The sequence below is a fragment of the Arvicanthis niloticus genome, chromosome 9, assembly GCF_011762505.2.
Source record: "Arvicanthis niloticus isolate mArvNil1 chromosome 9, mArvNil1.pat.X, whole genome shotgun sequence".
Taxonomy (NCBI): Eukaryota; Metazoa; Chordata; class Mammalia; order Rodentia; family Muridae; genus Arvicanthis; species Arvicanthis niloticus.
The window spans coordinates 78324347-78339856 of record NC_047666.1 but is presented as its reverse complement, the minus strand read 5'-3'; the positions used below and the strand labels follow the sequence as shown (position 1 = coordinate 78339856).

The following is a 15510-nucleotide window of genomic DNA, read 5'->3' as shown; positions in this document are numbered from 1 at the left end:
ACACTGTGACATGAATCTTAGTGATAGCAGGAGTTTGAAATGGACTCCAGAGGACAGTAGACAAGGGTGTAGGGCCAGTGCATGTAAAAGTAAAACATTGGCACATGTCTGTAGCCTCATCAGCTGCTTGTCAACTGTGGGGAAGAATGGAAAGTGAGTCTAGGACAGTCAAAGACCCAGTCAGTAAGCAGCACACATGCGCAAGTGAGTTGACATATGATTAACCCATAGGCGAGACCTTTCAATACTTTGATTTTGACTTACACTAACTCAGTTTTGTATCTCTGCCACAGTATCTATGCCCACTCACAAATATATATATAACTTGAATGATGTAATTGCAGGAAAATATGTTCCTTGTTCCTACATATATTTTATATTACTCAACTCTATCTTATACTAAAGGGTGGTCCCAATAACCTCAAAGGGTTTTTTGGTCCACTGATAAACTAGAATCTGAAGTTTGAAAATATGTACTAGAGAACTAGAAGATTTAAGCAAAATTAGGAAAGTGAGATTTGCATTTAAAAGTATATTCTTGTGTTGAGTATTAATTAGAGTACAGTTGAGAAGCTGGAGAGATGGTTCAACTGTAAAGAGCCTTGGCTGTCCTTCCTGAGGATCCCAGTTTATTTCCCAGCAACTTTCAGGAGACTCACTAATTATAATTCCAATTCCATAGAATCTAATGCTTTGCTCTGGCTTCAACAGACTCTACATGCATGTGTGCACATAAATACACACAAACAAACACTCATACTAATACAATAAAAAATAAATCTTTGAAAAACTAGTAGAATTAAAACTGAAAGCAAACCCTCCAGTATTGGCTTCAGCTTGGATAAGGGCATGGATTTCTACACTGACCAAAGAATGTCAAATAAGATCTTTGTGAGTGCTGGGTTTTGGTGCTGCAGTAAATCAACAGCTTAGTGTAAAGCTTGACATTGTTCTGAATTCCTTTACAGTTGTAAGAACCACTGCCGAATGAATAGATATGAAAATGAGCAGATGTTGACAAACATAGTGAGTTCAGGTTGTGATACATGGATAGGAAAACCTTGTGAATGTCCATTGGAAATGTAGACGTGGTGCATGGATACAAAGACGTTGAGTGTTCAGAACAGTCACCTGATGTGAACTATGGCTGAATTTGTAGCATATGTTTCATATGAATCATTGCAGGAATTAGACTGAAGGTAAAGGTAGAGAGATGCAGGCATTTTGGTACTATCCATGAAAGTAAAGTCTCAGCCTGATGAAGAGCCCACACAGAGAGAAATAAATTGAAACAGCATAAAATTATGAAAATCAGAATGGGAAAAATTATTTGAATAGTCAATTTTAAGAAGAATATAATATTAATATGATGACAAGTGCAAATGTCAAGTGTGACAAAGGTTAAATATTTGTGTGTGTGTGTGTGTGTGTGTGTGTGTGTGTGTGTGTGTGTGTGTGTGTGTGTGTGAAACTGGTCCCGGTATCTCAGCACAAACTGTTCTCTCTTTAGTCCCATTTCTGAGCTGAGAAATCTGTCTTGTCTTAGCACACAATCATGCCAGGTATAATTCCTGCATGGATAGTGTGGACCATTTCCAGGCTCCACATCATACTGAGATCCTAGTTACATCTGATAGCTTCAGGTGAAGAGAAAATTATTCTACTTTGAAGATTGGCTATCCAATACTTACTATCCCATGAAGAAATGTGGCAATGCAGTCAGAATACTCCCAATGCCCATGATGAAACATCCAGTTCCAATCAGCTTTGGTCTGTGTAGTTTGGATCCAAAGTAACTCACAAATAACATAACTAATAAATTCCCTGTAACAAAACCAAGTTATATCAATGTAATTAATGATGGCAAATAATGACGGTGATTGTATATAAATACCAAAACACGTGGTACTTTTCTCAGGTTGACTAACAAGAGGAAACTTAGTTTAACTGAATTGACCATAGAAAAATATGGTATTAAGAATAAGCAGGGGCTGGAGAGATGGCTCAGTGGTTAAGAGCACTGACTGATCTTCCAGAAGCCCTGAGTTCAATTTCTAGCAACAACATGGTGGGTTACAACAATCTGTAATGGGATCCAATGCACTCTTCTAGTATGTCTGAAGACAGCTATAGTGTACTCATATAAATAAAAAATAATTAAATCTTAAAAAAAAAAAAAGAATAAGCAGAAGGTGCTCAGGCATAGTGGTACACAACACTAATCTCAGCCCACTGGAGGCATAGGCAGGATGATCACCATCAATTTGAGGTTAGCCTGGTCTACAAAGAAGTCCAGAACAGCTGGGGCTATTACATAGGGAAACCCTATCTCAAAAAAACAAAAACAAAAAACAAAAACATGTAGAAGTATTCTTATTTTGTTTTATATTTTATTGCAGGTTTATTCACGTTTTAAAACTCATGTGTATATATGAACATACAAGTGCAGTCGCCACAGAGGCCAAAGGAGACAGTAGGATCCTTTGGAAGTGGAGTTACAGATGGTTGTGAGCCACCAGACATGGATGCTGGAAATCAAACTTTGGTCCTCATAAACAGCAGTAAGTGCACTTAACCATTGGGAGATTTTTTCCAGTTCCTTGTTTGGTTGTTACTATCCACTTTTACTTGTGGAACCAACCATAAATATCTATGTCACTTTAAATTGGACATATCATATTTCCCCTTATTTGTACCAAAACTCACAGAGAGCACTAGGTTCTGTGTTGCAAAAAATATATTAATTTTGAACTAGTCTATTGAATATGTTTTGGAAATAATTGTTTGACAATATGGTTGAAGCAGATCTTTTTTGAGAAATTTCAAGTTGTCTAGTGTGCACTAAAATGAGAAAAGTAGAGAAAACACTTCCTAATAGGAATCAAAGGCAATTAATTAATGCAGTTTTCATAGATTCCTGCCTTTCTTTAAATCTGTAATATGTACCTGCTATGGTATTCCCTGCCAAAAGTATCATAAAAGAACAAACCACAAACTAAGTTACAAACAAATGATAAAACACATTAGTAATAAGAACAGGTAGATGGACAGAGATTCTATCAGACCTCAGGAAAAATCAATTAATTAGGAGCTTTGGTAAATTTTCCACAATGAACTACTACTTAAAATGTCATGTTGATTGTGGATTATCCAGGGAAATGGAAAACTCCAAATGGGGAGTAAATTCTCATCTCTTAAACAGCAAATAGATAGATTCAAAGAGTTACCGAGTGTTAAAAAAAAAAAATGATATGACATGAAATTACAAATGAGGACTAGCCAAAAAAATACATGAAGTAACAGTTAAAAAAGAATTATCTGGAAAAAGAAGAGATTTGGGCAGAGGGAATCCTTAAATGTAAAATATCACAAATGGCAGAAAGAAATGAAAAATAGTATAAAGTTAAAAATAGAAAATGTATAAAACTTAATTATATAAGATGACAGCCAACCATAGATAAAGCAAGAAACAGGCAGGAAAGGAGACATACAGAACTTCCCAAGAGTACCAGAAGCTTACAGTGTGAGGCCAACCTATTTACTGCTGTACTTGCAGTGTTCATAGCTGAAAGCAATGAGCCTCTATCATTAGATGCAGATAGATAGGTGACACATAGATGATACATAGATGATAGATGATAGATAGATAGATAGATAGATAGATAGATAGATAGATAGATAGATGCTAGATAGTTGGATGATAAATAGATACATACATACATACATACATACATACATACATACATACATAGAGCAGCAATGATATTTTAGTTATCAGGGCTCAGAGATACAAGCCTCAAAATTTTAAATCCTAAAGCCATAAACTTTGAGAAACATGTTTTCAACAAGTAGGACTTTATTTGCTTCTTACTTATAAATAATTTTCAGAGGTATACTAAAGAAAAAAACAAAGATAATATTTGGAATCATGAATTCAATATTCACATAGGCGCACATTAAAAATCAATATTATCATAACTGTGAAATTGTAATTGCTTCCATGGGGAAAAAATGTTCAGGCTGGGGAGAGGTATGAGTACCTTAGAGCACTTGATATTCTTGTACAGAACCTGTTTGGGTTCCTATAATCATATTGGGTATCTCACTACTGCCTGTAACTGCACCTCCAGGGTATCCAATGTCCTCTTTCAGCCTCTGAGGGCATCCTCACAACCTTGACACACACAAATTCAGCTTGTTTGTTCATTAGTTTATTTTGAGACAAGGAAGAGTAATACTGAAATATATATATATCATATAAAATATATTACATACATAAATAATATATACATATATATGATATAAAATATCATTTGCATCAAAAAGTTTTAGGATTCATGAAGAAAGACAGATGGGTAATTCCTTATGTAAGTATTTATAAAAAATATTGGCTTAAATATACCATAAGTCAATTTTTAAAGAAAACGACCCTCAAAATTGTAGAAACTGTTGGAAATCATTATTATATACATAATAATGATGGTCTCCAAATTATTAAAGAAACAAAAATATGAAGAAGATGGGGCAGATGCAACAACATCCTGCTTCAAGAGGTTAGAAGGGAATCCCTTTGCTCAACTGCACAGAGCTCTGGTATCATTGAAAAAGATGTGAAAATCATAAGTGAAGGCAACAGAGTAACATCTACAGGGTTGTAGAGCAATCAGTCCTCCAGAGAGGTAATGAGCAGAGATTTCACAACAACCATCCAAAGCTCTCCTTACTCCTTAAATCAAAGGCAATATGGCTCCTCAACTTTTCTTTATCTCTGGTCTTAAGAGAGGGAAGGGTAAGTCTCCCAAGAGTTAGTTTGAATTCAATGTGTCTGTATAAAATCAATCCTTCAAAATCCTATTTGAAGAGTGGTTGGTCATCACTTTGTATTCAGTAATATCACTGATTTTAACTTCTAGGCATCAGCAGCACTGCTTCCCAAGACATGACAACAAAAATGATATTGCTTTATTTTTTCAAAAAGGACAGTTATCTCTGGTTGAGAAGCATGAGTACAGTGTATGACTGGACTCCATTTTCCCTCTGTAAGTCTGATGGTTACATAGAAATAAACATTACCAATTTCAAAGCCTCCATCAATCAAACCAGAAATGGAAGATGGTATTTCAAATCTTCTTTCTATCTGAGTGATGGAACTTTTCATAATGACTCCACCTAGTGTCTTGCATATGTAGCTGAATGAGAGAGCTGCCAAAAATATCTAAGAAAAAGAAGAAAGAGGGGAGAGGAACATTAACCAACAAAGTATTTATACTATTTATAGAATTTAATGGCTTTTCTACACAGTATTATTTGTTGGGATTTTGTTGTTACTGTTTTTGTTTTTTAATTAAAGTCTTTCCTTTGTAGCAGTTAATATTACCTTACCTCTTACTGTTCTGGTTGTAAAGATAAAGTATAACTTTCTAATTTGGTAATCTTTACAACAGTAAAGTTAAAACAATTAGATTATAAACTTATTTATACATGGATAATCTCAGTTAGCCATCACTTGAGCTTAAGTTTTGTTTCAGCAGCAGTCAATTCTAGAGATTGGCAGGATGTTTTCAAAAGCAGCGTTTTTGAAAACCCAGAACAAATGTGAAATCTAAGAAGTTAATGGAGGTCCCATACACAATACAAATGACTGACATTTGATTTAAGGTCATTTATGGTCTCTGATACTTTTTATTTCCATGAGGAGACACTATGCCTGAAGCATCTTATAAGGAAGATTTAACTGGGGCCTTGTTAGAGGGTTAGTTCATCACCACTATGGTGGGATGACTGGCCTAAGCAAGCAGGTATAGTGCTGGAACTGTGCCTGAGAGTGTATATGTTGATACATCCAAGAGGTCTAAAAAACAAAAGAAAGAAAGAAAGAAAGAAAGAAGGAAAGAAAGAAAGAAAGAAAGAAAGAAAGAAAGAAAGAGAGAGAGAGAGAGAAAGGAAAAGAAAAGAAAAGATGCCTATACAGAGTAATCAGCCCTTAATAATTCTGCAGCACTAAGGTCTGTCAGATGATCCTGGGCCAGAAGGTGGAAGAACAGATGCTCCAAAGTTTTGTAGTAGAGGGAGTGTCCAGGTGTTCAGAGGTCTCTATAAATTGGCTAAGTTTTAGAAGCTATGCTTTGTGCTTCCCACAATTATAGTTAACTCAGTCATTCTGGGTTTCTGATGGGGTTGAAAACTTATAGCCTCATAGCCAATCCTGGCTATTTACCTTGAGATAAAAGATTTGAGTGGATGGTCGTCAGCTGACATTCATCCTAAAGCCAAGGAAAAAGCCAGGTTCAGAACTAAGTGTTTTAGTTAGGAGAGACGACAGAGGTTCTGATTAGTCAACAAAATGATGGACTGGGTATTAGGACTATCTTGTACCTCATGGGTACAAATTGGCATAATTATGCTCTAATTGTATTTTGAAAGAAAAGTTTCATTTTAACAGGAAGGGTGATATGTAGGAGGAGCTAAGGTGGGAGGAGTATTGAGAGGAAGAGGAGGAGTAAGAAGATCGAGGAGAAGAAGGAGAGGAGAAGCTAGGTGATGAAAGAGAGAAAGAGGGGGGAGACAGGGAGGCAGATGTTCATGTATCTCCACCAGTCAAAGATAGTTGATATATCTAGGTTGGGTAGTGGGTTACACCTCTGATTGAACAATACCAAACTTATAAAGCCTATGATTAACATTTTTTAAAAAATGTATATGTGCAAAAAGAAAAAGGGGGCATGGGATAGGGGTTTTCTAAGGGGGGAATGGGGAAAGGCGATGGCATCTGAAGTGTAAATAAAATATCTAATAAAAAAAGAAAAGAAGAGAAGAGAAGAGAAGAGACGAGACGAGACGAGACGAGACGAGACGAGACGAGACGAGACGAGAAAAGAAAAGAAAAGAAAAGAAAAGAAAAGAAAAGAAAAGAAAAGAAAAGAAAAGTGGGAGTGACGGGGCTTTCTGAAACCCCAAAGCTCACTCTCAATAACACGCCTCCTCCTACAAGGCCACAGCTCCTTATCCTTCTCAAACAGTTTCAACAGCTGATGTATACTGAGGTTATGGAGATCATTCTCATTCAAACTACCACAAATGAAAAGGTTATCAATATAGTTAGTGATTTATTCTTACAAAACCTATTAATTCATCTTTTATTTTTTCTTTGATTCATCCTTTCTTTTCTAGCCAACATTCACATTATTAAGAAAATTATTCTTGTTCTAATGTTAAAATGTGACATTTTAGAATGTAAGTTTGTGTCCCCTCAAATCCCAATTTTGAAACCATACCCACAGTAGTATTGGGGCTTTGAAGAAGATGTTGATTCTTGAGAGTTAAAACTTCACATTGGGTTGATTGGCCTTATGATAAGAGAAAACACAGTGCATGATCCCCTGGCTCTGTCATATGAATATTCTCTTAGAGAAAGTCCACATGCACATCCAGAAAGAGACCCGCCACATGACCCTGGCTCTGCTGGGGCTATGACTTGTGCCTTGGGCTCCAGTAATGGGAAAAGTCAACTGCTATAGTTTAAGTTGTATGGTTTGCACAGTTCTCAACAGAACATACAGGTTAGAAGTATGTAAAGTGGTAAATTTAAAGTGGTGAGAGGAAAAAGTAATAAAACCTGCTGTTTACAAACTGTAGTTACAAAACTATCCTTCGAATATGAAAGAAAAATGAGTATTTTCCTCAAATGAGGAAAATTTATGGGAGCTTATTACAAAGTGAGAGAGAAGGGTGGGAATATGGAGTGTGAAGAATGGAAATAAGAGTGTGAAAGATATGTGACACTGTATGTAGATGTACAAATCCAGAACAAAGTCAAGTGCAGCCATGTAGAATCTTAAATTATTAAATCCAAGTACGTCAATCACCAATCCTTCTGGTATAAAGGTTTTTTTTTTTTTAATTCTTATTTATAAATTTCACAGCGAAAAAAAAATGGATGATTTGGATCAACAGTAACAGAAATTTTACACACAGATAAGCTTATTATCACATTAAAATACATTTTTAAATGCAATTGCAATGCTATTCCCTAAGAACATATGTGATATAAATAAAAGGAAACAAGAAAGAAATAAAACCATGCCACTATGAAAAGCACTGGACATAGACACAGACACAAAAGAACATAAGTAGGAAATAAAAGAAACACAACACACAAAGATTAGCAAAGTTGCACCAGGAAGTATTTCCTGATGGTATTTACTTTAATATAAAGAAATACAGCACAGGAAAACATGCTGGTTGGTTTAAAAGATAAAATTAGAATCAAACTGGGGCTGGAGAGGTGGCTCCGTGGTTAAAACACTGTCTGCTTTCCCAGAGGGCTATGGTTCTGGTTCCATTACCCATATCATGATCACACTGCCTGTAATTCCCATTCCAGAGGGTCTGATGCCCTCTTCTGGCCTCTTCTGTCATCAAGCATACACATGGTACACAGTCATATATGAAGGCAAATCCACTCATACACATAAAATAAAAGAATGATAATTTAAAAAGTAAAAATCAGCTAAGAGACTCACTATATGGCTATATCTACTAAGTATTGATGTAATAACCTCTTTTAGTGTTAATATGGAATTTATTTTCATAGATGTCTGATAATAGTCACTAAGCAGTTTGACATGTTTTCTAAAACCTGTTTGTCACCTCAAACCTCATGTTTGAGATATTAAGCTTCATGTTTAAAAGACATAGAAATATGAAAGATTTCCTCCAGGTATTCAGGCAGGGAAGCAAACCACATGGAGATAAGAATGAAAACCCAGTGCAGGTTGACCTCGTTACCCTGGATCAGACTTAAAGAAGTCTAATGACAAGTGGTTCATTGTTAGGATAACTGAGACATAATACAATTCGAAAAAAAAAATATTTCTAAGCAATAATTAATCCAATAGTCCAACTCCAGGTGCTCAACAAAGCTTATTATGTGACTACATAGAACAATTTTACAAAGTACATATGACATAAGCATAGGTTCTATAACTAAACGGCCAAGCATCTAATGTAGTCTCTGACCCATAGCCTAAATGTCAATAAGGTATAAAGTAAATGTGGCATCTCTCCTAAGGATGGGTAACAGTCTAGAGAGATAAGAGTGTGTAATAATTATTGTGACGAATTTAGGTGAGGTCTGCCTCTACAAGAAAATGTGGGTAATATCTGTTGTGCTTCCACAGACATATTATTAACAAAATCTATTCTCTGCTTTCTCAATGGAATGCAGATAATTGAAATTTTTTCTCTATTGAGGAGAGACCCCTGCATGATTTATATTCCCAGTTTGCTTAGTGCTGCCTGTGAGTACAGAGGCCTCTGTGTTCTCCATACAATAGAGCTAGAAATAGGTGATAGATAAATAGATGATAGAAAAATAGATGATTGATAGGAAGATAATAGGTAGATAGATAGATAGACAGAGATAGATATTAGATGATAAATGATGATTATGACAGATAGATACATAGAGGATAGATAGATAGATAGACAATAAATAGATAGGTAGATAGATAGATAGATAGATAGATAGATAGATAGATAGATAGATAGATAGATAATACATAGACATAGATTGATAGAGATGATAGGTGGATTTGTGATAGATACAAAGACAAAGAGATGATAGATAGATAGATAGATAGATAGATAGATAGATAGATAGATAGATAGATAGACCGACAGGAGATAGATGTGATATCTAAGGACAGACATCAGATATGGAAGATTTCTAAAGACAGAAATCAGATAGAAAAGAAGGATTAGGGAAAATCCTGTATGCAGATAAAAACCAAAAGAATGCAGCGGTGGTCATACATCTAACAAAATTTGTAAAAATAGCAAGACAGCAAGACTAGTACACTATGGAATCAACAATTATAAGACATATGCACTTGACAATAAAACTCCTAAGCACACAAAGCAAAAGGTGATAGATAAGAGAGAAAGAAAGCAACACAGTGGCATCAGAACTCGTGCCTGCTTTGCTTTCTGCTGTGAATTAATCAAGCATAGGGAAAATGAATGAAGAAACAGACAAGAGAGAAGATTTAGAAAGGGAGAGATTTAGATGTAGATATAGATGAGACAGATAGATGAGAGAGAGAGAGAGAGAGAGAGAGAGAGAGAGAGAGAGAGAGAGAGCCTGCTTATTCTTAATACCATATTTTTGTATGATCAATTTAATTTTGGTGAGTTTCTTCTTGTCAGTCAACCCGAGAAAAGTACCAAATGTTTTCGTATTTATACACAATGACCATCATTATTTGACAGCATTAATTAAATTGACATAACTTGGTTTTGTTACAGGGAATTTATTAGTTATTGTATTTGTGAGTTACTTTGGATCCAAACTACACAGACCAAAGCTGATTGGAACTGGGTGTTTCATCATGGGCATTAGGAGTATTCTGACTGCATTGCCACATTTCTTCATGGGATAGTAAGTATTGGATAGCCAAACCTCAAAGTAGAATAATTTTCTCTTCCCCAGAAGCTCTCAGGTGTAGCTAGGATCCTAGTATGATGTTGGCCTGGAAATGGTCCACACTATCCATGCAGGAATTATACCTGGCTTGATTGTGTGCTAAGACAACCTTATGAAAAAAAAAAAAAAAAAAAAAAAACACCAATGTTTCAGTCTGTGCTACCATAGAAAGGCAAATTTAAATGAGAGGTGGCAGTGATTAAATTAGTCTAACTGTCAAAATATAGACTGTTGAGAAAGCAAATATGACTAAGGATGAAGAACAAGGGCTATTCTTAAAATTGCTGGTGGTGATGATTGTCATTGAACAGTTTTCTCTGAGATTAAAACCTTCCATCCCAGAGTATAATCCTATGCTCATTAAGACATAGGATATTGAAGAATGGTTTAAACTGTGGGATATCTTAAGACAGAATGTCAAAAAAGAAGTAAAACTACAAGATTTCTGTCTTGCAGGAAAAACTCATTAATCTTGGGTAGTAAACAACGCAGGGGCTTCAGGGGGTCCTCCAAAGCTGACCAGATTCTTTAGGCATCTTCTTTATGAATCACCTTTGAATAGTAAGGACTGAGGGACATATTTAGATAAACTGAGAAGCCTGGAAGAAGCAGAGAGTAGCTAATCACCCTGGAAGAGGCTGAGACCCACTGAACTACCTGGTAAGATTATTCTCTAACCAGTTGAGTTGCCTTCAGACTGTGAGGTTTGCTCTATGTTTCCAGCTCCCATGCTGAAGTGGTTTCTGCGGTTTCTGGTGACGCAGCTGCCTCCTCCTCCTGTAAGTTCTCACCTGTATTCCTGTAAGTGATCTCACTAAAACTTATGGGTCATCAAGTAGGACTTTGATCGTATCTGTACTTTGACATGTTTGTTATCTGGGATAAGTAGACCCGTGTCTTGCTGAGAATAGCATCGCATTACAGTAATCAGTACAGCTACTTTAGAGGATGGCTAAACAACTTCTCATAAAATATTCTGACCACAGAATTACATTCTGCGTTTGGTCAAGGGTGATGAAATTTGTATCTACACAAAACTTTGTGCCCAGATGAGTTGTGTACAGCAATTTTATTTATAATTTTTAATATGTGTAAGCAACTGTGATGTTTCCTAATACACATATAACTAAATGTGATATCAGCAGACTGATATTAATTACCAAAAGTAAATGTGCTATAAACATCATTTTTTAAAAATGTTCCAAAGGACCCAAACTCAAGCAAGGTTCATTGACAATAGCCACTCTGAGAAGGCTGAATTCAGGCATATGACATCCTCTAAAGGTGTAACTGTAAATTGTCGGGGGATTCTTGATTGCCTTGGTTTGGGAAAATCGATAGTGTGGCAGGGCAAATAGAATTTTTAAATACAAAGAATTATTTACATCATTATATGTGTTTGTAATTTTATAGAAGTCTTAATTCTCTAAAGGGAACACAAATGTCAACTGGCAACTTTCAACAGTCAACATGTATACATCAGTTTTTTAAAAAGAAGTACTACTCTTCTATCTAACTGAGTATCTAAAGGAGGGAAAACGTCATACATGCTGTGGAAAGAACATGGTCAATATTCTTACTCTTCACTCACACTACTCTAGAAATGAAGTTTGCAACAAAGTCAAAATGGGAGAGTTTCATCTTTGTCTTATTTTGTTTTGAGGTGATCATACAATACTTTTGTACTATTAAAATGCCTATTATAGTACAGACATATACAAATCTCAAAAGTAGACATAGCAAGAAGTAAGTTCTCTGCAACCTAATTAGCTCAATGCAAAGATTTACAAAAGTATGTCATCACTGTGATTCAAAGCACATTACTGTGTGACTTCACTATACACTTCACTCTTAGATATTTGTACCCACTAGATCTGTGGGTATAGTCATGACTGTGGGTTGTGTGCACAGGCTTGTGTGCAAACCTGAAAAGTGATTCTTGCTGAGTGATTTGTTATGAGAATAATTTTTTTAGATACCTAGAGAAAACAACAGTAAATGGTCCAATAATAAAATCGTACTTAACATAGGATCTTTTAGGTATTAATAGTATATAAATCCAGTTACTTCTGAAATATGAGACTGAGTTGAGAATATGGGCTCTAGAATAAGACTGCCTCAGGCCACCATTTGCTCCCCAACTCTGGTGGTTTAGATGAGAATGTTCCCATAGTCTCATATATTTGAATGCTTAGGTCGCAAGCAGTGATACTATTTGGGAAAGATTAGGAGGTGTAGCCTAGCTGGAGTAGGTGTGTCCTTGTTGGATTAGATATGTCACTAGGAGTGGGATTTGATATTTAAAAAGTCCATACCAGGCTCAGGTCTCCCCTCCCTCACCTCTCTTCTCTCTTCTCTCTTCTCTCTCTCTCTCTCTCTCTCTCTCTCTCTCTCTCTCTCTCTCTCTCTCTCTCTCTGTGTGTGTGTGTGTGTGTGTTTCTATGTGTCTGTGTGTCTGTGTGTTTCTGTGTCTGTTTTTCTCTCTACCTGATACCTGTAAAGCTTTAAGGTACTACTACAGTGCTGTGCTGATCTGCCTCCTGTTATGATGACCATGGACTAACTTTATAAACTGAAAGCAAGCTTCCAATTAAATGCTTTTTTGTTTTATAAGAGTTGCCTTGGTCATAGTGTCTCTTCACAGCAGGAGAACAGTAACTAACATGCCAATTACAAGCTTTGAGACTTGGGATGGCTTGGGGGTTTGGGGGGTGTTTGTTTGTTTGTTTGTTTGTTTTTTGTTTGTTTCATCAACTTGGCACAAGTAAGAATTACTAGAAAGAATAAACCTCATTTGAGAAAGTGTTTCTATGAAATTGCTTATACGAAAGTTTATATGACATTCTCTTGATTAATGATTGACTTAGTGTCAGCCATGCGGAGCAAACCAATAACACTCTTCCATGGTTTCTGCTTCAGTTATAACTCCAGGTTCTTGCCCTGCTAAATTTTGCCTCAGTGCTAGACTAACCTGCAAGTGTAAAATGAAATAAATTTTTTCTTCCCAAACTTTATTTTGTTCATGGTCATTAGAACACCAATAGAAACCCAAGTTAACAATATTAAAAAAAAAAATCTTCTGTGGGTGCATATAAGGCTTATTTCATTGTCTGTAAAATAGAGATAATAATATCTGGCTGATGAAATTTTTCTAAGGACCAAGTCTATTAGCAGAAATAAAGCAGTAGAGTAGAGCCTAGTATGCAGTAAGTGTACAATATGTGTTAGTCATTATTGCTAATGTTTTTCTATCTTTTTGATTAGATAATGTGCTTTGCACAAATATTTAACTCGTACTCTGGTTCTGTTCTCCAGAAGTTCTGCAAAAGATATCACTTCACAATAATGCATGGAGATGAAATTAACCGTTATGCAGCATAATGCCCCAGAGATACATTGTAACTCAGCATAATATCCTAGAGATGCATTGTAATACAGCATAACAACCCAGAGATATGTTGTAACACAGCATAATACCCCAGATATATATTGTCATTGCACTGTGATGACCAGTACTTTTCCTGAACTTCCCTTCCACTTAAACATTATTCAGATATTTCATCAGAACAGACTTTGCCAGAAGTTACTCAAAAAAAAAAAAAAAAAAAAAAAAACAAATCATATTTCATCTTCTTTGGAAAAAGCGAAAATGGACTGTTTTTATTACAGCATTCTTACCACTGAGTATTAGCTGTGCTGTTTGCATTCTAGGTAAGGAATTTAAAATGCTAGAAAAAGACAATCATGGTTGATGCCGTGTCCTTCACAAGATGTTGAAGCTTTATCTTGGGTGCAAGTGTTTTTGTTTTTTATTTTTTTTATAAGGAAGGTGATTTGGATTAGCTTGTCTCCACTTTATAAGGAAGGTGATTTGTATCAGATTGTCTCCACTTTACTGACTTGGCCTCTTTGTGTCACTCTTGTCCTTTTTCCTGTGTATGAAGTCACCTGTTCCATCACTTACCCATAAGTTTTGTGACAGAACAAAGGGTAATATTATTGCATTTTCACACAAGAAAAGAAGGAAAGGACTGTACTAAGTTTTTGACTATATTTTCCTGCCAGGTCTTTTTATTAATAACAATTTCTCTCTCATCAAATTATGTTCTTTTGTTATCAGAATTTTAAGAATTACTAAGAAAATGTTAAGGAAAGGATAATTCAACAGTTTGAGATTATAAAATGGCTTTTAGACACTAGTATAGATTTTTAGTGTGATTCCAAGAATACTTTACATAGCACATATATCTTTTGTTTAACATTTATAGTTATCAATGGGACCATCAACAATCAGAGCAGATATCAAAATACTTCTAATTTTCCAATGTTAATAAATACTCAAACTCCTGAAATACCACCAAAAAAAAACTTTATCCAAATTTTAAAACACTTAAATCAAGTTATAGTTGATGTTGTGAAAGTTTTATTCTTCAGTGAGAATTCAAATCTGAAACATATTGCTGTTTTAATTAACTGAATTCCTCTTTTATTAATTTTAGTTGGAAATTTGACACTCATCCTACCCTGAATCTATCGCAGAGCCTTGTCTTCTCTGGTTTTGAAGCTTTGCTTGAAGGCTGACTTCGGTCCATGATTGAACAGTGGTTGTGATGAGAATGTCTGCAATCACTGTTGATAAATACTTCCTTTTAAATGACCACCTACCCTGAAAAAAAAAAGGTGCCATTTATTTTACATTAACAATATAACTTAGAAATGAGAAAAGCCATAATATCAACCCCAACCATTCTGTCACTGATACTTATTAAGGGTTTAGGTCTCAAGCACTGAAGTAGGTAAATACTGTAGACAAAAATTGAGAAATTAAACACAGTGTCCTAACTTCAGGGAGATATTTAAATTGAAGTTGGTAAATTTATTTTTAAAAATGTAAAAATCAGTAAGTTAAATAAGATTTATTTATATTTGATATGAACAAAAGAATTAAATTATAGAAACTAGGATTTTGATATCACTCTGCATCTCTAGGTTATATGGCCTAAGAAAGGAAATTGTGCATTAAATTT

General features: G+C 35.3%; 1 protein-coding gene across 7 annotated transcripts in view; it reads right to left on the bottom strand.

Moving 5' to 3' along the window:
• LOC117715436 (solute carrier organic anion transporter family member 1B2-like) overlaps nucleotides 1-15510 on the bottom strand; it is a 44923-nt gene that overhangs the window by 29046 nt on the left and 367 nt on the right. For 4 of the 7 annotated variants that reach the window (XR_013112716.1, XM_076940753.1, XM_076940750.1 and 1 more), the window contains exons 2-4: nucleotides 15007-15149; nucleotides 5074-5215; nucleotides 1692-1824 (exon numbers count right to left, since the gene is read on the bottom strand). Coding sequence is in view for 6 of the 7 variants with exons in the window: in XM_076940753.1 (XP_076796868.1) it covers nucleotides 1692-1824; nucleotides 5074-5215; nucleotides 15007-15075 (344 nt within the window). In the remaining variant the exon portion in view is untranslated. Of the gene's footprint in view, nucleotides 1-1691; nucleotides 1825-5073; nucleotides 5216-10459; nucleotides 10593-15006; nucleotides 15150-15510 lie in introns of those variants that run through there. The other 3 variants (XM_076940751.1, XM_034512245.2, XM_076940754.1) reach the window with 3 other exon arrangements.